The sequence below is a fragment of the Podarcis cretensis genome (assembly GCF_951804945.1).
Source record: "Podarcis cretensis genome assembly, chromosome: 12".
NCBI classification, from domain to species: Eukaryota; Metazoa; Chordata; class Lepidosauria; order Squamata; family Lacertidae; genus Podarcis; species Podarcis cretensis.
In genome coordinates, this window is record NC_137181.1 from 48,267,006 (window position 1) to 48,293,431 (window position 26,426).

A 26,426-nucleotide genomic window follows, 5' to 3' on the forward strand; every position below is an offset into this window, starting at 1 on the left:
GACACATGCATTCTATTCAGGAGCTGGGGGAGTCAATTAAAGACTCTCTCTACCCTCTCCACCTCCTCCTCCTGAGGATGATCTTTTTAAATTGAAGAGTCATAAGCAAGGCTGGTATGGCGATCTATTCCCCTTAGCTGTTCCTAATTGAAAACTGATTAATGCAATCATTCTGTGCATAATAAAGCTAGAACGCAAACCAGCATAAACAGGAATTCTTCTAGCTTGATAGCAAAGACCTTCTTGAAAAGAGTCAATAGCATTAAAAACACAGAGACACTTAACATCACGTAATGTGTTTCTATCAGGATCTAAGGCCTGCAGGCAACCTATAGATTTATTACCTCTGACATGTGTAAAATAGCCTTGTACTGCCTATCAGCCTTCCTTCAAACCAGAAGGCTACTTACTTCTTATGACACATTATATTACAGTCAGTGGATGGCTCTACATTTTACACTCAGGCTTGGATTTTACATATTAAAGGGCCACTTTTGACCTGGCTTTTAGCAGGGAGTGAAGCAGTTAAGGAAGCGGGGGCATGTCTGTTTATGAAACTGCTATCATTTGCTGCCTTAAAGATAAGCATGGGCCAACTCGCTTATCCTCAGTATACTACGTTAGCCATTAGTTGCCTAGATGCTAAATCATACATCCAGATCAGATGTTGACTTTATGGATTTGATATATAGAAAAATACACCGAATGTGCAATCATAATGACTCTGTGTGATGCTAAAATGTACTGTTCTGCAAATTGCTGGAGAGTCAGATGCCCACAACCAGACACACATTCTCATGCGTTCCCATTTACATCAGTTTCTTGCCAGCCAACTTTATTTATGTATTTGTTTGTTTGTTTGTTTGTTTGATTGTTTGATTAATTGATATACGGATTTCTATCTTGCCCTTCCAATGCTTACATGCCACCCAGGTGGGTTTACAACAGTTAAAACCAATTATAAAATACAATGACAATCATGCTAAGATAACAATAGGATAAGGTGAAGAGAGGTTCAACAGATGAAGCAAAGGCATAAGATAGGATAGGAAATTATCTACTCATTAAAACAGAGGCCTGCTGGAATAAAAAAATGTTTTTACCATCCAGTGAGACACAGCAGGAGAAGAGGGCTGTCAATCAAGCATTTCAGGGCAAAGAACACAACCATTGGAAAAGGCCCTTGTCCCTATCAGCCAAGCCCCCATCTTAGCTGGGACACAAAGAAGAGTATCTGCACCAGATATTAGGAGGCAGGGAGGATGGTACAAGAAGTGGTCTGTAAGGTACTTAAGCTGTAAGGGTAGTTAGTAACACATTACGTTACGACCTGAAAGTGAGATGAGTGCTGCAACCCCATAGTCACCTTTGACTGGACTTAACCATCCAGGGTCCTTTACCTTTACCTTTTTTACTAGCCATGATGCCATGCTTTGCCTTCATAGCTGGAGGCAGCAATGCTTTCGAATACCAATTGCTAGAAACCATGGGAGAAGATGGTGCTCTGGTGTTCAGCTTCTGCGGGCTGGTTGGTTGGCCACTGTGAGAACAGGATGCTGGACTGTATGGGTCATTCGCCTGATCCAGTAGGCTGTTCTTATTTCAGATATGGTGCACAATTAACATAAAATTATGCAGGGCCGGCCCTACCATTAAGCAGGTGGCAGATGGTTGGTGGAGTGGGTGGCAGTGAGGTGTTGCGAGGACAGCTCGCTGCCTTAAGGATACTGCAGATCACCCGTGTTGAAAATAGTTTTGACTTCTTTTGTGCAATGGGGAGGGCGTTGCCCTTCAACACAGGCAGCAAAATGTATTGGGCTGTCCTTGACACTCTGGTTAGTCACCACTTGGTAAACAGCCCCTATTCAGCTGAGCGTATAACTGGTTTCCGGCTCATTGTGTAAGAAGACATAATGTTAGGCCAACTTGCCTTCCACATGAGAACGTGATCAAAAATGATCCCTGATTCAGTATGCGTTATAACACTTCTTTTAAAGTTCAGCTAATTTAAATCGATAGCTGGTTCTTATTATAGCATCTGGTATTTGAGAATATTGCTTACTGTAATCCAGAGTACCAATTGCAGGCAATTGTGTTTCATGCAAAAACACAACCCTGGTTCACCTAGGGCCATAAGCTACTTGACAAGTATAAAGCCTAAATGAGGTCTCTGTGATTCCTAAAATTGACGTGAGCAGGAACAGTGTACTTCGTCCCTTTAGTGCATTTTTGAGAAGGGACTGAACATTTGGCACATGTTTACCAGTGCCAAACAACTGCATCCTTGTGGAATATGTAGCATTTTGCAATTAACCTCGAAGGCTGACCTCTTGAGAGGCTTAATGTGCTTCAGAGGCCCAGTCCTAATCAAGACTTCAGCATCCCATCATTCCGGGACCACAGTTCACCTACGTGGGTTATTTCTTTCTTTTCAGCATGATGAAAACTTGAATTTCCAACAAAATAGCCTGTCATGAATGCACACAAAGTCTATTCTCTCTCTCTTAAAAGAAAAAACCATTCATGCTGATTTTTAATAAAATAACCTGAATGTTCTTTGTAAGAGGTTTCCTCTCTTACTGGCATCCACTTCGGCCTTCTCCTGGACTTGGATTCCCTTTGTTCCTCGTTTCTTTGGTATTCTACACTTCAAATGTTTCTAATGTTTTTATAATGGAATTATTCTGCCTCGCCCTGCAGGCTGTGGGGCTGTGTGCTTTCTAAATAATATTATATTTATTTTTAAATGAAAGTGCTGCCCACCCACTAAGAGCCTGCAGTGCTAAATCTCCTTTATTAATTTTTCTACCTACCTGCCATTATTCTTGTGCTGGCCCTATTAGCTTAAATGGGAGCTGCTGTGCTGCACCTGAGGGAGCAGCGGGCCATAAATATGCATGCAGTCAGCCTGTCAGTGTTACTCCTCTACCTGGGACTGCCCTTGATGACTGCTTGGAAGCTTAAATTGACACACAGTTTTTGACAGGGGTGGGAGCATATGTGCCATCAATATCAGCAGTAGCCTCCTGCTTTCGTAACAAAATGTAGGGTGCTTGTTTATTACCAAGAAAGCTTCCGATAGCTTGAGCCCAACATTTCTGTTTATTTAGGGAATGTATACCCTGTCTTTTCCCTAAAGCAGTGCTCAAAATATAATATAGAAGCAATCTCAAAAAACAAGCAATCAATAAAACAGTTGCAGGTAGAAAGGATAAAATCACATTGTATTATTATTATTATTATTATTACTATTGTTATTATTATTATAGCTTGTGACACACAATAACCTAATGTGACTTACATTAAAAAAGGAGGGTGTACAGCGTGAGAAATATTAATGGCTGCATTCCACATGTTTGCTAGAGGAGATAATTGCACCACCTAAAGTAGACCAGAGAGGACTGAGCATGCTCAATGGGTGTGGAATACTGACTGACTATTGAGGTGCAGGTGCAGATGGGCGAATCTGTCAATTTCATTTCTCTCTGTGTCTCATTTTTCCAGCCTTCAATTCATTTCTCTATGAATGGGTTTCCCCAGCCACTCTGGACGGCTTCCAACAAAACACTAAAATACAATAATCTATTAAACATTAAAAGCTTCCCTAAACAGGGCTGCCTTCAGATGCCTTCTAAAAGTTTAGTAGTTATTTTTCTCTTTGACATCTGGTGGGAGGGTGTTCCACAGGGCGGGTGCCATTACCGAGAAGGCCCTCTGCCTGGTTCCCTGTAACTTGGCTTCTCGCAGTGAGGGAACCGCCAGAAGGCCCTCGGTGCTGGACTTCAGTGGCCGGGCAGAACGATGGGGGTGGAGACACTCCTTCAGGTATATTGGACCGAGGCCATTTAGGGCTTTGAAGGTCAGCACCAACACTTTGAATTGTGCTCAGAAACGTACTGGGAGCCAGTGTAGGTCTTTCAAGACCGGTGTTATATGGTCTTGGCGGCCGCTCCCAGTCACCAGTCTAGCTGCCGCATTCTGGATTAGTTGTAGTTTCCAGGTCTCCTTCAAAGGTAGCCCCACATAGAGCGCATTGCAGTAGTCCAAGCGAGAGATAACTAGAGCATGCACTACTCTGGCGAGACAGTCTGCGGGCAGGTAGGGTCTCAGCTTGCATACCAGATGGAGCTGATAAACAGCTGCCCTGGACACAGAATTGACCTGTGTCTCCATGGACAGCTGTGAGTCCAGAATGACTCCTAGGCTGCGCACCTGGTCCTTCAGGGGCACAGTTATCCCATTCAGGACCAGCGAGTCCTCCACACCCGCCCGCCTCCTGTCCCCCCAAAACAGTACTTCTATCTTGTCAGAATTTAACCTCCATCTGTTAACCGCCATCCATCCGCCTCATGACACTCACACAGGACCTTCACCGCATTCACTGGTTCTGATTTGAAAGAGAGGTAGAGCTGGGTATCATCTGCATATTGATGGACACCCAGTCCAAACCCCCCTGATGATCTCTCCCAGTGGCTGCATGTAGATGTTGAAAAGCATGGGGGAGAGGACAGAACCCAGAGGCACCCCACAAGTGAGAGCCCAGGGGTCTGAACACTCATCCCCCACCACTACTTTCTGAACACGGCCCAGGAGGAAGGAGCGGAACCACTGTATAACAGTGCCCCCAGCCCCTCTAGACAGTCCAGAAGGATGTTATGGTCAATGGTGTCAAAAGCCGCTGAGAGATCCAGCAGAACTAGGAAACAGCTCTCACCTTTGTCCCTAGCCCGCCGGAGATCATCAACCAGTGCGACCAAGGCAGTTTCAGTCCCATGATGAGGCCTGAATCCCGACTGGAAGGGATCCAAATGGTCCGCTTCTTCCAGGCGTGCCTGGAGTTGTTCGGCCACCGCTCGCTCAATCACCTTGCCCAAGAATGGAAGATTTGAAACTGGGCGATAGTTGGCCATTGTGGCCGCATCTAAAGATGGTTTTTTAAGAAGCGGTTTAATAACCGCCTCTTTCAGCGGGTCTGGGAAGGCTCCCTCACGGAGGGAAGCATTCACCACCCCACGAAGCCCATCGCCCAGTCCTTCCCGGCTAGCTTTTATAAGCCAGGATGGGCAAGGATCCAGGAGACAGGTGGTTGGCTTCACTCGTCCAAGCAGCCTGTCCACATCCTCGGAGGTAACAGATTGGAATTGATCCCACTCAACTTGACTAGACAGAACTCTAGCACTCTCCCGCCCCGGCCCTGCTCCCACGGTGGAGTCTACTTCTTCCCGAATCTGAGCAATTTTATCTGCAAAAAACTTTGCAAAATCATTGCAGGAGAACATGTGGCCCGTACTGGGCCCCGATGTTGCAGGTGGTTCCACTAAATTGTGAACCACCTGAAAAAGTCTCCTGCTGCCACTCGCTCAATCACCTTGCCCAAGAATGGAAGATTTGAGACTGTTATTTTCACTTGCATATGCATTTTTTAATGCACACTTCCCGTAGTATATGCATATTATACAAATTGCGTGGCAGGAGGAACCTCATTGGAAAATCTGGAGAAATGCAAATTGCAAAGGATAGGCATGTTTCAGTCCACATCTTGTTTCAGAATATGCAAATTGGGTAGGCTTGCCTTTCAATGAGAACTGAAGGGTGTGTAGAATGGAAGAGAGTACAATATATGGAAAGGCAGTGTCCCTGGGTGGCTAGAATCGGGAGCCCTGCACATTGCAACATTTGTTACAGCCCACATCTGTTTCATCTACAGTACAGTATATAGCTGAGGCTTATCTGCTTGCTTCATTTTGATTGGTAATTGGTAATTAAAAATGTGTTATTAATAGATTGCTGCTCACCTACCGAAACTCTATGGATAGAACAAATTAAAAAGCTACCCACGCTCACATGTCCAAAACAGAATAATATGCACATGGTCCAGTTTGGCTTTCAGCAACAGCAATGAAAGAGCACTTGTCTGTGCAACATCTTTTCCCAGTTGCCTGGCTGATCTGCATGGCTAAGACATCTGTGGTCTGCTGCAAAATTCATGTGACATAATTATTATAATAACAACTGAGAGTATTTGGCTTGCTTGGGCCAAGAGTTTTCCTGTCAATTTCAGCTGCAGTCTGGACTGTGAGACTGACTGTAAGAGATAAGAGCTGCAGCGCTGGCAAGAAGGTTTTGTTTGCTTGACAATTTGCTGTCAGAGATACAACCCTGACAAAGGAAAAGCTAATGCACTAAGAGTTTCTGAAAGCAGAGAAAATAAGTGTGTGTGTGTGTGTGTGTGTGTGTGTGTATACTGTATGTATACTGGAGCGGGTGGGGAGAGGGGAGATTCCACTCAGGGACAGATGGAACCTGATCCATGTGGTTTTGCAATTAATGAGAAAATAAATACGTCTTGGACGCAGGTGGCGCTGTGGGTTAAAGCCTCAGCGCCTAGGGCTTGCCGATCGAAAGGTCGGCGGTTCGAATCCCTGCGGCGGGGTGCGCTCCCGCTGCTCGGTCCCAGCGCCTGCCAACCTAGCAGTTCGAAAGCACCTCCGGGTGCAAGTAGATAAATAGGGACTGCTTACCAGCGGGAAGGTAAACGGCGTTTCCGTGTGCGGCTCTGGCTCGCCAGAGCAGCGATGTCACGCTGGCCACGTGACCCGGAAGTGTCTCTGGACAGCGCTGGCCCCTGGCCTCTTAAGTGAGATGGGCGCACAACCCCAGAGTCTGTCAAGACTGGCCCGTACGGGCAGGGGTACCTTTACCTTTTTAAATACGTCTTGCACCCATTGTAATCTAAAAGCAATCAAACTAGAAAGAATCAACAAGCTCATAGGAAAGAGTGTTTGACTTAGGGTAGGCAGACTTGGATTCAAAACCTGATCACTGGGTGGCCTTACTACCTCTCAGTCTAACCTACCACAGAAGGTTGTTGTTAAGATAAAGCAAAATGGCTCCATGTGGGTATGCAGCCTCAGGCTGAAATACAAGTGTGATGGATAGATCTTCCTGCCATGGGGTAAGCTTCCATCCTGGGGGCAGGAGAGAGAGATTGTAATCAAGATACCCTCAAATCAGTGTGTTTTGTTTTAAAGCAGCATTGGTCAGCATGGTGGGGCAGAAACACAAAGCTGCCCTCCCACCATCGCTGTAGCTTACCTGAATGGGGCAGGGGTGAGGCTGGGTGGCAATGAGGTCAGGACTGTGCAGATGCAGGAATGCCCTGACTCACCTCAGGCTGCATCCACACCATGTATTTAAAGCACTATGATACCACTTTAACTGTCATGGCTTGCCCCAAAGAATTATGGGAACTGTAGTCCTTCACAGCCTAGGACCCTCGTACCTACGGGACCGTCTCTCCTGATATGCCCGCCTGGCCTTTGGCTTGGAATCAATTTGTTTCCCTCCCCCTCTTTCTTTTTTCCTTTCTCCTTCCGGATTGGAACTCCTATTTGGGGACTTCCCTGGCTTTTTTTCTGGCCCATGTAGGACCAGTCTGGATAGTTAGCCTTGGTGAAGACTTGACGTTTTCATCCCCCCAAAAAGTTTTTGATTGAGTTTCCACTGAAATGTGGCTGCATTTGAATGTTTTAATGTTGTATTTTAATCTTGTTTTTTAAGCTGTATTTCAACCAATTGTTTTTATATTTGGTGTTAGCCACCCTGAGCCTGGTCTTGGCTGGGGAGGGTGGGGTATAAATAAAATTTATTATTATTATCATTAGTTCATTAAGAATGCTGAGAGGTGTTAGGAGACCCCTCAAAGCCACAATTCCCGAAGTAGTTTAACAATTGAGCCTTCTTTCCAAGGAACTCTGGAAATTAAAGCTCTGTGAGGGGAATAGGGTCTCCTAACTCTCAACACCCTTAACAAACTACAGTTCCCAGGATCATTGAATGTTTGGTGAGGCTGTGGCCTCAGAATGCTGCCACTGCCTAGGTTTGCCACATGTACATTTAAGCCTAGATATTTTGCTTTCAAATGATCCTTGGTCTTTTCTTTGTTAGCATAACAGCTCTTGGTCCACTTTGTGTGCATATATATTTATATATATCTATATATATCTATATATAGATATCTCAGACCTAACTTTTAAAATGTGTCTTATGCCGTGCTACTTTCATTATGCACTTGGTGCCCTCCAGACATATTGGACTATACAGCCTCACTGGTGGAAGTTGTTGTCCAATACTGGAGGGCACCAGGTTGGTGAAGACTGGATTAGATTAGCTTGGCATGCCTGGTTATTAACTGATAATTTACAGACATAAACTGTGAGGGTTAGACAACTGGCTGTTTGTTCTCCCTCCCCTTTTCTGTTTTACATTTTATTACCCTTGCTGATAAATATCTTGTGGCCAAGGTTACCTTGAGGAAATAGTCGTAAGGTCCATCTACGTGCTTCTGGCAGAGAAATTGGCAGCGAGCAAATGTTCATAGACAGCTCCCAGCAGGGATACTTTTTGAATAAAGGTACAATAAATAGCCTGTAACACCAGGCACATGTTAGCGGGGAAAAGATTGCACTGCATTTTTGCACTGTTAAATGTTCTCCGTAGCCTAGCAAGGAAGCAATTGCAGAAGACACCCCAGATCCCTATCTTCCTCACTCCCCTCCTTCCACCCATAACTAGCACATAATGAAGAATACATTTGGGCTTGGTTCAAGGGTGGAGTCTGATGTGCAGGAGGGTCCAAAATGCAGGCAAGTGTTGTTTCATTACACACAAAGAGAGAGAGAGAGAGAGAGCGCAACAGTACATAGCACAATACAGTGGTGCCTCGCAAGACGAAAAGAATCCGTTCCGCGAGTCTCTTCGTCTAGCGGTTTTTCCATCTTGCGAAGCAAGCCCATTGACGGCTTAGTGGATTAGCGCTATTAGCGGCTTTTAGCGGCTTAGCGGATAAGCAGATAAGCGGCTTAGAAAAAGGGGGGAAAGGGAAAAAAACCCGCAGGAACTCGCAAGACATTTTCGTCTTGCGAAGCAAGCCCATAGGAAATTCATTTTGCGAAGCACCTCCAAAACGGAAAACTCTTTAGTCTAGCGGGTTTTCCGTCTTGCGAGGCGTTCGTCTTGCGGGGCACCACTGTACCTTGTTAATTAGGATCAGCCAATATACTAAGACACAGGCCTCATTCTCTGACTTCTTGTATACTGAACTGCCATAAACAATAGTAAAGCATAAAAGCCTCATTACAACTTCATGCACCTGCCAGAGCAAGGAGGGACCATTGGTTATCCTGGCGCTCCAGCAGGTAATGCTATTGCCCTTCCTCCAAAAAGGGGCCTGGAGCTGCCTTCCTCCCCAGTTGCCCCTCCACCAGTAGTTGCCAGAGGAGCAGCAAGGTCAGGGCAGCTCACCTGGCTTCCCAGTGTTACCAAGGGCAGGGGAGAGCAAGGGGCAAGGCAGCGGGGAGCTTGGCACAGTGAAGATGCAGCAGCAGAGCCAACCTGATGCCCCTACATGCTGTGCTGAATTCCCCACCGCCTTGCCCCTTCCCCTCTCAGTGATTGGCAGCAGTGCATGCTGTCGGGAAGCCCAGGGAGCAACAATGCCCACCAGCCGCTAGTGCCCTCCATTGGACCACTGCATCTGAGCACAGTTCAGAGAAAGCTAAGCCCATTTAGGACTGGTTCCACATGAGCATTTAAACCCTTTCACATCGCTCCCACCACTCAATGGCTTGCAACCAAGGGGCAGGACTAGGTCTCTACTGAAAAGTATGACTGCATCTCAGACCTGAATATGGGTCTTCTGCTGTTTCTGCGTTTTAATTTTTCAAGCGAAGCAAATCTGGGAGCCTCTGGGGGAAATCATTCACTCACATGCTTTCTGTTTTTCATACTGAAATTGCAAATGCTGTTACACAGCCTTTGTCAGAGAGGTGAATAAATTTTAAAAAGAGAGAGGGAAATGTGCTTGAAGTTTATTTGCCTGTTTTAGGAAAGCTACAGTGGGAAAATAGCTATCAACTTCGCTTTTAGATTTGTGGGTGTAGCATAAATTACCTCAATTAAAATCTTTAAAGACAAGAAAGGGAAAGTGGCTGAGGCAATTATATGAATTATATGAAACCTCCACCTGTTGGGCTTGATCTCTTGAATGTGATGATCGCACATGTGTCAACTGCTGTTGAGATCAGTGGGATGTGGCTGTGCTGCATTGATGTCCCTGGGGCATGAGCACGCTTCACTGTTTTGCTTGCGGCACACAGCCCCGATCGGATCTGGACACTTCAGTTCAGGCAAGGGGATGAATGGAACATCTGCCTGACATGACTCTCCTATTTGTTCAGTTCTTCACACACACCACTTTACGCTTGGTACATTTTGTGTAGTTAATTGGGGGGTGGGGGGCGGAAATGCCTGCGTATCCACTCTTTGGCAGCAGGGTTAATTGCAATTGGTTCAAACCACTGAAATCCCCAGTTTATAATTTGTCATTAGGTTTGCTCCACTCTTAATTGCACAGCTCTTATTATTGCATAGTAATAATTCAGGGAGGCCTGTAACAAGGGTGGTAGCAGTAGATCAATACAGAAATAAAGTCATTTTTGATTAATTGATTAATGGATGAAACGGTCCTTTGCAAATGGAGACATTAGTATCTATTCACTAAAATCAATAAAGCTTTTGAAGATTCCTTGGTGTTAACAGAGAATAAGAAAGTATGTGTGTGGGGGGGTCTCATTTGAAAGCAGAGCCAGACATTCAGAAGGATCACACATTGCAGTCTCCTGGGGCCCTCTGAGTTGGCTCCAGAGGCTCAGTGAAATCTCACGCACATTTACCCCAAACTAAATATCATTGTGCTCAACGTGTGAGCAAACATTGAATAAGCAGCCTGCCGACTGATCTCAGGCCCCGTTGAAATCAATAGGACAGGCTAACCATGATGTAACTTGAACCCCGTCTCTTTCAACAGGAATTAAGCACAACTAACTTAGTCGGGATCTGACCCCAGATGTTTGCTTTGTGGCCAATGGTTGGCTGGGGATTTGCTGTGTTACGGTTAGTGGGCATGCTTGAGAGTGAAGCGGAAGATTGGGAAATGGAAATACTGCAGGGAGAGAGTGCAGCTTCTATCTCAGAAGGCTCATTAGGGAGGAAGGGCAGGATATGCATTCAGAAATAAATAAATTGTTGCTAATGATATGTGGAACCTTTATTGCAGTTTTCTGTTTGATTTTTATTGCTAATGTTTTATCAGTATGCAGTTATCTTTATTGTAGTTTGTATTTGATTTTTGTTTGTAATGTTTTAATTTTGGTATTTTGTCATGTCCTATTCAGTGTTTTATAATAGGTTGTTAACTGCAGAAATAACTGTCAAGGAAATTCATCAGCATTTTATTTTGAATTTATATTAATGCACACATTGCATTTAATCTTGTGTAATAATGCACATTTTTGCAAAGCAATTCTCCCTGGTGTATTGTTATGTTATTTCCACGAATCTATACATTTTTATGCACACTTTACCCATTTCTGTGCACACTGCTTTGCTGGAGAAATGTGGATTTTGAAAGATGGCTGTGTTTTGGTTCATATATTGTTTTGGAGGGTGCAAATTAGGTAGGTTCTCCTTTAAATGCAAACTGAATTGCATTTCTCCCTCATCCATATTCACAGAACAGTCTGCCCAAGAACCCATGGTTGAATTGGAGGCACCACTCAGTCATGCAATTGGTCACCTGCATCCTGAAGTGCTCCAGTCCCAGAAGGCTGTGCTACACATTTCCCTTGTACATGTAGCTGAGTTCTGAGTTCCTCATATTTATGAATCCCTCCTCTGATACCCATTTGGCTTTAGCTGTTTTTATTTCTAGTCCACAGGCAGCCTTTCAGAACTAAGAGAAGCAGAATGTTCCAAGTACATGGCTAATGTTTCCAGGATTTCAATGAAAAATCAATAGTGTGCAGCATGAGGGCAGTAAAAAAACCAAGAGCAGGGAGCAAAGCGGCAAAAACGGGTTGTGCAAAGACACCTTGATGTTTTGTTTGGAGAGCATTCCATCATGGAAAGTTGTGGTTAACTGAAGGCTTGTGTTTTAATATTTTGTGGAGCATCAGTGCTAAACAAATTAGCCAAACAAGATTTCAGATGAGACTATGTTTACCATGCTATTAGTAAAAAAGAAAAAGTCTAAATTCAATATTCCTTATTGTAAAGCAGGGGTAGGGAACCTTTGACCTTCCAGATGTTGCTGAACTATAGCTCCCTTCAGCTGTAGCAAGCATGGCCAATGGCCAGGGATGATGGAGTTGTGGTTCAGAAGCATCTGGAGGGGTAAAGGTTCCCTAGCCCTGCTTCTGAACCACAACTCCATCATCCCTGGCAGTTCCACCACGGTGTCGCGTTGCGCCAGAAGCAGTTTAGTCATGCTGGCCACATGACCCGGAAAGCTGTCTGTGGGCAAACACCAATTCCCTCGGCCTGAAAGTGAGATGAGCACTGCAACCCCATAGTCACCTTTAACTGGACTTAACCATCCAGAGGTCATTTACCTTTACCTTAATAGTATTTATTAAATTTGTATACCACTCTCTGTCTGAAGATCACAGGGCAGTTCACAACATAAAACATTATAGAAACAAATGCATTCTTCAACACTGAAAAAAAATTTTTTAGATAATTATTCAAATTTTAAAGGTTACAAAAAGAAAAAGAAAAAAAAGCAAAGAAAAAAGACAGAAAAAATACAATCAGTTAAAAAAAAAAAAACAAATCGAACCTTTACATAGCTTTCTTTCCTTTACTTATTCCCTTGACCCCCTCACACCTCCCATTTTTGTATTCTAATTCAAATTACTGTTTCAGCAAATCCTTCCAACCTTGTTTTTATCTTAATAATTTGTCTTAATATACTATAATTTTACATTCTCTCTTTCACCAATTCGTTTTTACTTAATCCTCTATGTCCTTTCTGCCAAAACCACATAATTTTCTTTTTCCAACATCTTTCTAACAATCCTTAATTTTACAATATTTTTGAAGATAAACTTTAAATTTTTTCCAATCTTCTTCCACCGACTCTTCTCCTTGGTCCCGGATTCTGCCAGTCATCTCAGCCAGTTCCATGTATTCCATCACCTTCATCTGCCATTCTTCCCGGGTGGGTAGATCTTGTGTTTTCCAATACTTTGCAATAAGTATTCTTGCTGCTGTTGTGGCGTACATAAAAAAAATTCTATCCTCCTTTCGCACCAATTGGCCGACCATGCCCAAGAGAAAGGCCTCTGGTTTCTTCTGAAAGGTATATTTAAATACCCTTTTCATTTCATTATAGATCATCTCCCAGAAGGTCTTAATCTTTGGGCATGTCCACCAAAGGTGAAAGAATGTACCTTCAATCTCTTTACATTTCCAACATTTATTATCGGGCAAATGATAAATTTTTGCAAGCTTGACTGGTGTCAAGTACCACCTGTAAATCATTTTCATTATATTCTCTCTTAAGGCATTACATGCCGTAAACTTCATACCTGTGGTCCATAACTTTTCCCAGTCAGCCATCATAATGTTATGTCCAACATCTTGTGCCCATTTAATCATAACAGATTTAACCGTTTCATCCTGTGTATTCCATTTCAACAGCAAGTTATACATTCTTGACAAATTCTTAGTTTTAGGATCTAACAATTCTGTTTCCAATTTTGATTTTTCCACCTGAAAACCAATTTTGTTGTCCAAGTTAAAAACCTCCCTTATTTGATAATAATGAAGCCAATCTCATACTTTAATTTTTAGTTTGTCAAAGCTCTGCAGTTTTAATCTATCTCCTTCTTGTTCCAAAATTTCACAATATTTCGGCCAATTTGCCTCCATATTAAGTTTTTTCTTTTTCTTTTTTCTTTTTTTTTTAGATTTCCTTTTTTTTTTAATAATATTTATTGAACATTTTCAAATATAACAGAAAAATGAAAAAAAGAAAGAAAGAAGAAAGAAGTTTTATATCCTTATTTTCATTAACATCCTTCCAGGACTTCCCCTCCCCACCCCCTCTTGTATTCCAATTCCTTCAAATAAATTCAACAAGTTCTTACCCCAAATTTTAAACTTATTACAATTAACCCAATGTTAAAAATGTTTTTCCCTCCCCTAAAAATCGGCCTCGCTCCCTTCCACGAGTTCCCCTTTTAAATATGCAGAACACATTAAATTAAAAGAAAATAGAAAAAAGAATAAAGTATAATTTAACACCCTTTGGATTCCAAATTTCCCTCCCCCCTTTTCCGATTGCGTTCCCCAATGTCCATCAATGCCTGTTGTCGTCCTGGAGATCCCACATCTAGGCCGAGATCCTTGCCAAGTCCACTTTGCCGTCTTTTTAATAGTCTTTGCCGTCTTTTAGATCATCTTTAATTTCGAACGTCCAATCTTGGAAAGACTTTATCTCAAAAAGGACCATTTCTTCCATCCAGATCTCTATATTTAAGAGTAAAAACTCCAATTTTATTTCTTTAGACCTTTCAAATCTGGATGTCCCAAATGTACCCACTTCCAGCTTTATCCAATTCTTGTTGTTCATATTATTCTTATTATTCTCTCTCCTCATTTTTCTCCAATTTCTTTTCCTGCTCTCCTGCAAAAATGTTCCAATTCCAAAAGCTTCTAAATCCCCTGCAGAGGCTTTGTTAAAAGGTAAAGGTACCCCTGCCCGTACGGGCCAGTCTTGACAGACTCTGGGGTTGTGCGCCCATCTCACTTAAGAGGCCAGGGGCCAGCACTGTCCGGAGACACTTCCGGGTCACGTGGCCAGCGTGACATCGCTGCTCTGGCCAGAGCCAGAGCCGCACACGGAAACGCCGTTTACCTTCCCGCTGGAAAGCGGTCCCTATTTATCTACTTGCACCCGGAGGTGCTTTCAAACTGCTAGGTTGGCAGGCGCTGGGACCGAGCAGCGGGAGCGCACCCTGCCGCAGGGATTTGAACCGCCGACCTTTCGATCGGCAAGCCCTAGGCGCTGAGGCTTTAACCCACAGCGCCACCTGCGTCCCTTGTACAGAGGCTTTGTTATTCAGGAACAAAACTTTACGTCAAGTCCCTTCCATTCTTCAATAGATAAGTCTATTGTCTCCTTTAGTGTAGAGACCTCTATAGACAAAATAGTGTTCCATTTCTGCAGTTTCCCAGGAGATAAAAAGTCCAATTCAAATTCCATACCAGCAATGCTTGTAATGTCCCACAGCCCCTCTAGAGGGGTTATAATAACTCAGTTTCCTTCCAGATCACACCCAACAGTCAAAATAGCTTGTTATTCCTTGTTTTAAACAATTTATATCTAATTTGTAACAAATGTATCCGGCAAAGTCCTCGTAACAAAGTTCTCTTTTTTTTTATTCTTCAGCTTTGACAGCTCCTTTGACAGCTGTCAAAGCCTCTGTTTCTCCTCTCCTGGCACTCTCACGGTCCGCTCCCGGTTCCCGGGGGGGGGGGGTTGCATTTTAGCTCAGGTTCTACTTTTCTCCTCCAGCCCAGTCTTATAATTTTCCATCGTGAAATTAATAACTTTATCAAACTTAGGTAGCACTCGATCTTAGTTGTTAAATCCTTTGCTTTAACTCCTCTACGACAGGGGGGAGGCTGACTTCCTTTTTGCACCTCCCCCGCTCGCTCCGAATTTAAATTTTAAAATCTTTTCCCTTTTTAAGTCCAGTTTCCAATTACTCACGGGTTGTTCTTTTAATCCGAATTTTCAATAGAAGTCAGCGCTCTCCGCCAAATGGCATGCGGCTTCGCTCGGCAGGGGAAGCGGAGGACTCATAGCACCACACCACACCCCCAGCACCCACTCCGTAGCCTTTAAAAAGGCTCCTTCGTGAGTCGGGGGGCGCAAACGGTGCCCGCCGAGTCACCATGCCCATGGGTTTCAGCGCCCATGGTTTTTGAGGGTCCCCGCGACGCCGACGCGGTAGAACCCAGCCCCTGCCGAGCAGGCTCCCTCCGGAGCTCGGAGGGAGTCCGCCATTCGGCGATGGCGCCAACCCGGAAGTCCTTACTGTTTAGATTTCCATAGCAAATGCTCATATTAAGTTTTTTCAGAGCCTTAGCCTCCATTGGTGACAGCCACCTTGGCGTTTTACTTTCAAGCAAGTCCTTATATCTCATCCAGACATCAACACTGAAAATTTAAGTTTCATTGTTAGTCTATTTTTTGTTTTATGACTTATAGTTAAGAAGTTTGTTTGTGTATCCTACATATTCATTTTGTAAGCCAGATTGATTTGTTACTGCTCTGCAGCATTTCTCCATAATATAATGGTCCCTGAGATGGCAGTAAAATAGTTGGGTGGAATCCAGTGAGCACCTTTGCACTCAGGGAAGAGCTTCTGATTTCTCAGAAGGACCCAGCAATGAAAGAAAAGGGGAGGCAATTTTGGGGTAAGTGTCATAGCTCAGTGTCAGAGCACTTGTCCTGCTTACTTGTCCCAGGTTCAACTTCAGGTAGGAAGATGTTCCCTGCCTGAAATCACTGCTAGTCAGCGTAGACAATACTGGGTTAGATGGAGCAATAGTTGAATTCAATAGAAGCCATCTTCCTGTGTTCTCTCCCCTTGTAGCATCTACCCCCTTCCCCTGAAAATCAGCTCCAGAGAATGGTTGGATCCTCCAGAATAGGGTGGGAGGGGATGTGCAGGAGAGGTTAGGTGGAAGAAGGAATGGGCAAAAAAGCATTTCCTCTCCTCTTCCATTAGCAGATGCTATAAATGAATCAATAGCCCTTCCGTTAGTGCAGAGGCACCAACTGGAATCCATCCAATTTGTTTTTTTTTAAGTTTAATAAAAAATAGAGCGTCTAGAAAATAAAAATCTCCACAGATTTCAGCTCAGGTTAAGCAAATGTATATACCACCTACTGAAATCTGTTAGAATTAAAAGTGCTTACGTTTGACTGGATCGTGCCCTTAGCATCTCCTAGCTAATGAATATTCACAGAAGGCACTCTGGTATCTAAAGGAAATGTGCCGTGGTAGTGAAGGACAGTTAAACGAATTACAAAAAGAGAATTCATTTCTCACTGGAAACATAAACCACCAGTCAAACCGAATATATTGCCAAATAAATCACAGCTTGGTTGCATATTGAATCAAGAATTTTTAGTTTATCAGCCACATGGAATCAGCAGAGCAGATATTGTGGAGGTACTTCAGATGCTATTTCAGTATTCTCAGCCCTCAACTACCAAATCTAATTAATCAAGTAATGGATCATAAAGGTTCTCTATTAAAATGCCAAGCGCTTTAGCCCTCATTAGCAGAAGCAGTTCCAGTGTTCTCTCTGAAGTTGCTCTGTGTAAAAGCACACAATTTACTGCGTCAGCTTAGGCAATCCGTTATTCTAGTTCGGTATCTGTCTTCGGAGGAAGGCAAAAATCTATCTGTTCCTTTACCACTTGTGTTGTCCTCTTTATCAAGTGGGAGAGGAATAACTTATGATACCTGTAGTGATCATCCGACCTTCAGAAGAATGAGATGTGATCGCCCCTGTATTAGTAACACCAGCAGTGACACATACTATTAGGAGGCCAAATTGTCAAGTCCCTTTTCAAATGCTGCTGTAGCATGTTGCCTTTGTGATTTCTCTCCTCTGTGAATGCTGCTCCAGTGAATTTCTTCCTTTAGGTGAAAGTCTTCAGGAGATATAAAATCACTGAGGCTCAGACAATGAGTAGGCTCCTGTAGAAGTTCTGCAATTCTACCTTGGTGTCCATGTGTCCCTTGTGACAAAGGACAGTCTTCTGGTTTAAATCCAAATCTGGTTTAAAGAGAAAGACTCATACGATGGGGCCCAGAATTTGCCCATCTGTCGTTAACACCTAGACAACAGACTGAGCGGGTGCACACAGGTTTCTTGTGGTCTCACAAGAGGCTAGGCAGGCTAGAAGGAAAACCAACCAGCAGGCAAACATCCTAATCTGGAGGGGGAAAACTTTCCCCTAAAAGGTCCAATTTCCTTGGGGAGACATTGGAAGACTCTGTGTGTGTGTGTGTGTGTGTGTGTGTGTGTACGTACACGCACACGTGGGACCCCTCTAGACTGGAGATTTTTGCAAGTGTCTTGTCTCTACACCTTGTCACCAGGCCCTGGAACTGACATTTCCCACCCCCGATTCACACATTTCAGACGCATGTGAACGGTCATATTTAGATGTCCGAAATGGTAAAGTTAAGGCAACCAAACCCACTTTTACTTTCTCTTTGATTCTTTCCTACCCTTATACTGCCACTACTTTCGACATTCTGAGTCAGCCTCTGTGACATAAAACAAAACCCTTCACCCAATAGGGTCCTTCATGCTGGGGAGCCATTATGCCATTGCCACGATTCCTCCAGAATGCCTTAGAGCGTTAACTGTGATGCACTCAACAGCCAAAGGCCACCCTGTCAGGTAAATAGCAACAGCAAATCTAAGTGGTGGTAGAAGGAAAAACAGCTGCACATCTATTCTATCTCCCTTGGCAACAGCATCCTGACAACCGAAATGCTGCCATGTAATGGCTAAAAAGGAGAATGGGTTTTATAGAGTAGAAAACTAGAAAGGGCAGGTGTTATTTGAACAAAGAAGAGCTAGGGATGATTCACTCAGAGAGGAATGGGGGAGAAGTCCAATTCGGTTCATATTTAAAGGTGAATCTACCTAGTGTGCACATTCCAAAATAGTATGTGAACCAAAGGACAAGATTTACACCTCTGAATTTTGCAATGCAGCTCTTGAGATACGTGTGCAAAACTGCATATATTAGTGAAAATAACGCCCAAAATGTGTGTATTGGGAGAGATTCGCATTAAAATACTGCTGAATTATCATTAAGATTTTTTAAATGCAAACTGATGCGGAAATGTGGAGAACTGAACTTTAGACTGGAAAAATGAGAACCTCAGAGAAACCGGAAATGACATACCCATTTCCCCCTATTCACGCACAAACACGCATCACTCAGATGCCCTTTCACCCTGTACATGTGCATATTTCCATCAAATGTGGATATTTTTGCCTCTGAATAGCCGCATTGCAGCTATGACTAGCCTTGCTCAGTTTGGAATATTCTTACAGAATCGTCCTAAAACTTGGCATTAATAAAGTACTTGTGTATTCAGAGCACTTCACACGTGTGTTTTCCTGAACTTGGTGCCCTCCAGATGTTTTGGACTGCAGTTCCCATCAGCAGCCAGCTTGACCAGTGGCCAGGGATTATAGTTCAAAGCATCTGGAAGACACCAGATTGGAGGAGAATGACCTATGTAATCCTCCTAGCAGTGCTATAAGGTAGGCAAGATTCATTATCCGCCAAACACAGGAGAGGCCTGAGGCTAAAAGGACGCGGGTGGCGCTGTGGGTTAAAGCCTCAGCGCGTAGGACTTGCCGATCGAAAGGTCGGCGGTTCAAATCCCCGCGGCGGGGTGCGCTCCCGTCACTTGGTCCCAGCGCCTGCCAACCTAGCAGTTCGAAAGCACCCTCGGGTGCAAGTAGATAAATAGGGACCGCTTACTAGCGGGAAGGTAAACGGCGTTCCGTGTGCTGCGCTGGCTCGCCAGATGCAGCTTGTCACGCTGGCCACATGACCCGGAAGTGTCTGCGGACAGCGCTGGCTCCCGGCCTTTAGAGTGAGATGAGCGCACAACCCTAGAGTCTGTCAAGACTGGCCCGTACGGGCAGGGGTACCTTTACCTTTACCTTTACTGTCTGTGGCCAGCCAGTGGATTCTTAGTACAGAGGTGGAGAACTACAGCTCCCATATCTCTGGGACTATACAAGAACTACAGCTCCCATCATCCCAGGTCATTAGCTGTGCTAGTTGGGGCTGGTGGGAGTTGGAGTCCAACAATATTTAGATGGCCAGAGGCCACTATCTGTCCTAGTGGAAGTGAGAGTTGAATTGGAGAATTAAAATCCACACCAACGCTTTCTACACCAGGGTTGCACCTTTATAGGTTGTGTCTCAGGTGTCCATCTTACATGTATATAGAAAATTACACCATAGACAAGGTCGTCAAGACATTGCTTTTCTTCGTTTACTTCACTGTCCTTTTCCCTTAGCCCCATTGCAACCAGATGACTTAATTTTCTAATGATGTAGGAGGGGGAAAATGGTTCTTGAGTCATTAAGGCTAATAAGAAATAACTGGACACTTGCTCCAGCCAAATAATTGGCCAGAGCTTTCTCAGTAGGAAGTTTCACAACTTCTCTCATTTGACAGTGTTTTCTTAGGCTACTGGACTTCTCTTGCCTACACCTCCTTCCCCAGATATGCTGCTCTTATTTTAACAAAATGTGCGGGGGGGGGGGGCATAATACTCAGCTTCCACTGGTATAGGCAGCCTACCTTGGCCCTGATCCATTACACCATACAAATACATCACAGTGTTAAGCCCATTGCATTACATCCATTACATTTCTACCTTAATCCCATTGATCTCTATAGGATTAAACCTGTAATAATTACAGATTTAAAACCACAGAAATCAATGGGATTAAGGCTGTAATCCACTGTGCATTTACCTGTAAGACCTGTTGAATGCAATGCATCTTACTTCTGAGTAGACATACGAAGGATTATACCAGGTGTCAGCAACCTAAGGCCCATGGGCCGGAAGCACCCCATGGAGGCTGCTTAACCGGCCAACGAGCTGCCCCCAAACCAAACTGCCTGCTTGGTGAGTCCCCGCATGCTGCACTAAACTGGCACAGCGTGGCACGGGAACTCTCTTTCACGGCTCTAGAAATTGCTTCTGTGCATGCCCAGACACCAGTAATCACGTCTGCGCATGTGCGCTGCGCCGGAAATCGCTTCTGCACAGGCGCGATTTTCAGCATCTGGTCATGCAGACACGATTTCTGGCGTTGTACTGCGCTGGTCTGGCCCATGGAGGATCTCCGTGGGAGTGATCCGGCCCATGCCCGGTAAGCGTTGCTGACCCCTGGATTATACTGTATATGTGCCTGACTCTGCCAATCCTATATATGTCTCCTTGGGAGGTTAGTAGCTAAGAGAATGCAACCTGAAGCTAGTTTTGTCAGTTTCCCTACACTCCTTGGTCTCTTAATTAGTCTGTACATATCTGGGTAATTAACAGATTCAACTTCTAATTCCTCAAGTATTGATCTAACAGCATGAAAATTTCAAAACTATACAAAACATGAGATACCTTCAGAGAATCAAAATTGCATATTGAAATATTCTTTCTTGCCCAGTGCGCATGATCAGTTCAGAAGAGTGGGTGCCCACTTAGCAGTTCCACTGCCCACAGAAGTTTGAGGGGTTGCCCCAGGAGAAGGCATTCTGTGTGTCAACCCCCATGTTACGGAATTCCCTCCCCAGAGGTATGTTTGGTACCTTCACTATTGAGTTTCCATTGGAGAAATAGTTTTTTAGAACTCGCCCTATTCTTGTGACTGTAATTTGCTTTCTACCATTTTAATATTGTATGTTTAATTTACTGGAACCTATCCTCAGACCACATGGTGAAGGGTGGTTAAAAATTGAATTCATCTTCATCATCTCTTCACACCCTAAAGATCTGGTTTATTTTTACTGAAGAAATAACACAGAAGGAGAATGAGAGGGGTCACTTATGTTAATCAGGTGGTTATATAATTTAAAATACCAAGTTATATATTTAAAAATACCAAGGAGCTCCAGGAACATACATGGCCAGTGATCAAGGATGGGACCTAAAGGCTAACAACATCTAGACAACCACTGGTTCCCCATCCCTGGGATCCCCATACATGGCCAGTGTTCTTCAAAACCTTGGGTCTCCAGATGTTGTTGGACTGCAATTCTTGTCATCCTAGTAGCTTATCTAATGGTCAAGGATGACAGGAATTGTAGTCTAACAGCATTGAGAACCCAAGGTGGGAGATAACTGGACTGACTACACCATCAGTGAGAACAATAATCTCTAGGATATAGGTGGATTCCACACAATCCTCAAAGCAGAGTGTTGGAACATTCTTCACTATGAAGGAAATACTATCCAGGATTGGAACCAGAGAGAGAAAGAGCATGTCAGAAGGCAATTCAGATTTCCCTTTTTAAAAACAACAACAACCCAGATTTCAAATATCTAAAGAGAGCAGGTATAGAAAACCATCTCTCAATGTGTAAAATCCAGCTGTGCGTGTAGCCAAATTACATGTCAGAGTATGAGCAGTATTCCACCTTAAAATAGGAAATTAGTCCAAGCCATCAGGATGTGCCACTGAGAGGCTAATGCTTCCTTCCCAGCAAACCAGAGCAGTCAGGGGATCTTTTGTGTAGCAGCATCTGAGTCTGGCACTGCAAGTGTGTATGTCGGAGTGGAAAAAACCCAAGCTGGAATACAAAGCAGCTCAGCAGGGGAGCAAATAAGGCTCAGTAACTAATAAGCCTTCCTTGCCTTTTGCAAAAGTATTGCACAAAGGAGCAGGCACTAAGCCTCACATTCCTGCAAGACACGCCTGCGTACTGTGTGCCTGTCGTCTTTGCTCCCAAGCCATCCCAGCATTAGCAGCAAAACTATCCTCCGGCGAAGTAGTGGCTTAGCAGGCACAAACCACTTCCTTTATTTATTTTTTAATTACTAAAATATGAAGCTTCCTAGCCTACATGATGTGAGTAGGTGAGAATGTTTGCTGACAAGTCCAAATGATATTTTCAGGTGAGTAATTTTATTACCTAGCGCAATCTGATCAGTCTCATCTCACTTTTCCCCTATTTGACCTCCTCCGTTCAGTAATTACAAGGCGATTTAATTCCCCGTGATCATTTTCTGAAGGGTCAGCTATTCAGTTGTCTGAATGTTTTTCTCAATAGGCGTTTCTGAACCCTCTGTTATTTCCACAGAATCTTGCTTTCTTTCAGCTTACCGTGAGAATGAATGGGGAGACTGCCTCCCTGCCTCTTCATGTTAATGTTCTGTTTGTAATCTCTATTGTTCCTATTGCTTGACAGTCTGAGAGGGAACCGAATTTCTTGATTTATGAACTGACTCGCCTTAAAGCTTGGCTAAAAATTCACCTTCTTAGCAACAGAGCTGATGGCTCCTCTAACGGGTTTAATTGTTGAAAGAGCTGGAGACTCAGTTGCTTTGTCAAGAGAGTGCTGTGCTTGAGCGGAATAGTGCTTGTTTCCTATGATGAGCTGTATATATTTTGGAAATATTTTGATTTCCCATACTTTTGAGAAAGCAAGATTTTGTTCATGCTGTAGGGTGAATGGCTTTCTTTTGTCCTCTCCCCCCCCCCCAGCTAGCCCCCTCTCAGTTTACCTGTTACTATGAGATGGGCTTTATCAGACTTGATCAGCCCAATCCTATGTATGTTTACTCAGAAACAAAGTAGTTTATTCCCAGGGTTGCAGCCATTTGAATTAATGGTGATTATTTTAAGTACTAACCCTGTGTGTGTGTGTTTTTGTAATTGTTTTATGGAATTGGCATTGCTTGTGTTGTGAACTGCCCTGAGGAGCATAAGATATAAATGAAGATCATGGCTATCGCATTCCTAGATTGACACCTATGAAATATTAACTGGGATACGCCCATTCTTGGGCCCATGGGCAAATAACAGAAAAGGGTCTAGGCAGGGCACTGGGAGGACAAATAACTTTTCTTCTTAGTATGTCATTAGCTGAGTGCTTTATGTAAGGGAACTCCTATCTGAAGGTTGGCCAACCTGGGGCCCTCCAGATCGTCTTGTTGGGCTGCAACTCCCATCAGACCCATCCAGTGTGTCCAGAGATCAGGAATGATGGGAACTGTTGTCCAACAAGCTCTGAAGGGCCCCAGGTTGTCCATTAGGTTGTGGAAATAGTCCCAAGTGAAAATCTCCAGAATTACATCAGGGGTATTTAGGGGAACCCAATGATTTTGAAAGGTTTTGTTTTCTTAGGTAATTTTCACGTATGGTTCATTTCAGACAAATGACGCCCCATATCAACATCAGGCGGCAAAGCTGCATCCCATTCACTGTATCACCTCAGAAGCAAACCTGTAGATTGGTCCCAAAACCAAGCAATGGGATTGTTTGTTCACAAGGGCTAGAAGGCCACCTCATTCTGATCTCTTGCAAACAGCACTGAAGGAAGATGTGTAAAATTGCACTCAGTGCACTCCTGGCACAATCCTGTCCATGTCTACCCAGAAGTAAATCCTGTTAGGTTCAATGGGGCTTACTTCAAGGTGAGACAGCATATAGGCAAGGTTGGGGAACCTCAGGCCCAGAGGATAAATGGGACTCTTCTCCTGAGTTACACCCCCTCTTCCCAGGCCACACTCAGCAGAGCTACTTCACACCCTCCATGAGTGTTTTTGGCCTCGCTGGAATGTGTCCTTGAATTTAGATGATGCCTCTTGCCTGCCTGCCTGGATGGTGGAGAGCAGGATCTGAGCGCATGCAAAGCCAGTCTACAGTACAAAGACAAAAAATTTATTTGCTCCAGGCAGGTAGCTTTTCTTCCCTAATTGAATGCCACGGGTGAGGTATGTGAGCACAAAAAAGATCTGCTCTTGATTTCCCAGAGCAACAATGCTTTTGAAGCCCCACTGATCAAGGAGGCTGTGTTTATCCTGTCATCGTCATGTCTGAGATCAGAGGATGAGACTGAGGTGGGTGGGGGTTGAAGAGACTCTTGGCTTTGGAATGCAAGGCTGAACTCTTTGTGCGTAATTGTTCACCGTGGAAAAATGCCTGCACAAGCAGTAAATGTTTCCAATGGGTTTTTGACAATTCGGACTTGGTCCAAAGTCATAGGACTTGTTGGGAAGTGCCCAAGTACTTTGATATACAACTGAAACAAAAGCAGAAAAAAGACCTCTACTTGACAAGTCAACCTGATGCTATGAACTTTCATAACCTCCCATATAAACTCATGCTGCTGCCTGGCTGGGGAGTGTTAATAAACTTGTGAGGACTTTTTGTTAGTGGCTGTACACAGCCAGCATCAATCTAAATCAACCAGCCTTAAGGAGCACTCTAAAAATGATCATAGGACTGGTCCTATCATTTGACAAGAGGGTGCCAGCTCTCAGACAGACACTTTTTACTGTCAAGAAATTTAATGTGTTGTGGTAGTATCTTTACTGCAAAGGAGGTGGTTTTTTCCTGCTTCAAGTACCAAAATATAGCCAGCCTTAGGTACTATGTACCTTAATTGGGAGGAGGATGTTATCTACTGCTGTCTTAGGCACCAAAAATATTTTGGGCCAGCCATGGTAGAAATGTTTCTTTGCCCCATTCCTGCATAAATTGGGTGGGTGGGTGGGTGTTAAAAATTAAACATAAAAGGAGGATGCAGGTAATTGTCCCCCTTCCCTACTTGACTTTGCAATGGTCCATTATTCAGTTGGAGGGGGTGGGGAAGGTTTTCTTTCCCTCACACACGCCTTTGGGTGTTAAAAGCACAGCCCTAGGTGCTTCATCCATAAAACTGAGAAGAACCTTGCCTGCAATATTCAGTCTAGCAAGGCCCTAAAATCAGGGCGTGGGTGCGGCAAGGGGGCTGTGGCCACGGGCATGCAATTTTGAGGGGGCACAAACAAGGTGCCCCCACCAAGGTTTGGCTTTTGCGGGGATCCCCATCCCACCCAGGCACATCCTGGCAGGGCTCATCCCCCGTTCCCCATCCTTCCCTGCCTGCTGCTGAGCGGTGTCTCTGGGCCCTGGAGCCCAGCCTGGCCTTCCCACCGCATCCGTGGCCCCCTTGCTGAATAGTTGCTTGGCCAGTGCTTGCTCACTTGACATGCTCCCCAGACAGTGAGCGAGCTAGGATGAAGGTGGGGAAGGGGCGACTCCCAGCCCTGCCCTCCTCTCCACAGGTTTCACCTGCCAAGGGCCACATCGGCTAGCTCCCCCCCACACAGGTGGCAGAGGGTGGCCCCACTTGGCATTATAGGGGGCGCTCTGGCAGCGTCGGCATCAAGGACTGAGCTGGCGCAGGGGTTCCATTCCCCTCCGCGCCCTGGTCGTCGGCAAACCACGCTATGCTGCTGCCAAAATACACTTTTTAGCTTGTAAGAAGAAATATTTTAAACTAGGGACTCTCAAATCCCATCAACCTCTGCCTGCATGGCCAAGAATCAGGAACGCTGGGTGTTTGACTCCAACAGCATCCAAGTCGGATTGCCCACACCTGTTCTAAGGAAATGAGCTTGCATTGACTCCCCTTCTGTGACAGTGAACTCTTCTTTGATTATGGTTGGTGACGCAGGAGATCTGGAATAGCATTGCTAAGGAGCAGTAGCAAAATTTGCTCCAGTACCAAGCAAATGGGGAGGAGCTTTCATGTAGGCCCAGTAATGGGGTTTGGCAGATGAAGCTTTGGATTCTGGAAGTATGGGCAGAACCATGGAAGACAAAGCTGGAAAATCCACCCCCGCTTTGTCCCCCTGAGTTGGAAAAGGTTCGTGGCAGAGTGCAGTTCCCAACATTGTTGGCAGAAATTTGGGGTTTTTGTTAATGCCACAGTATTAAAACAAATGAAGGCTGCACACACACTATA

The 26,426-nt window shown here is 44.4% G+C and overlaps 1 protein-coding gene across 4 annotated transcripts in view; it reads left to right on the forward strand.

Moving 5' to 3' along the window:
* Positions 1-26,426, forward strand: part of TMEM108 (transmembrane protein 108) — a 198,721-nt gene that overhangs the window by 156,079 nt on the left and 16,216 nt on the right. Inside the window, exon 1 of one of the 4 annotated variants that reach the window (XM_079947375.1) lies at positions 22,217-22,587. The exons of the other annotated variants lie outside the window; for them this stretch is intronic. Coding sequence (XP_079803501.1) covers positions 22,575-22,587 — 13 coding nt within the window. The 5' untranslated portion in view covers positions 22,217-22,574. Of the gene's footprint in view, positions 1-22,216; positions 22,588-26,426 lie in introns of those variants that run through there. 4 annotated transcript variants of the gene reach the window in all.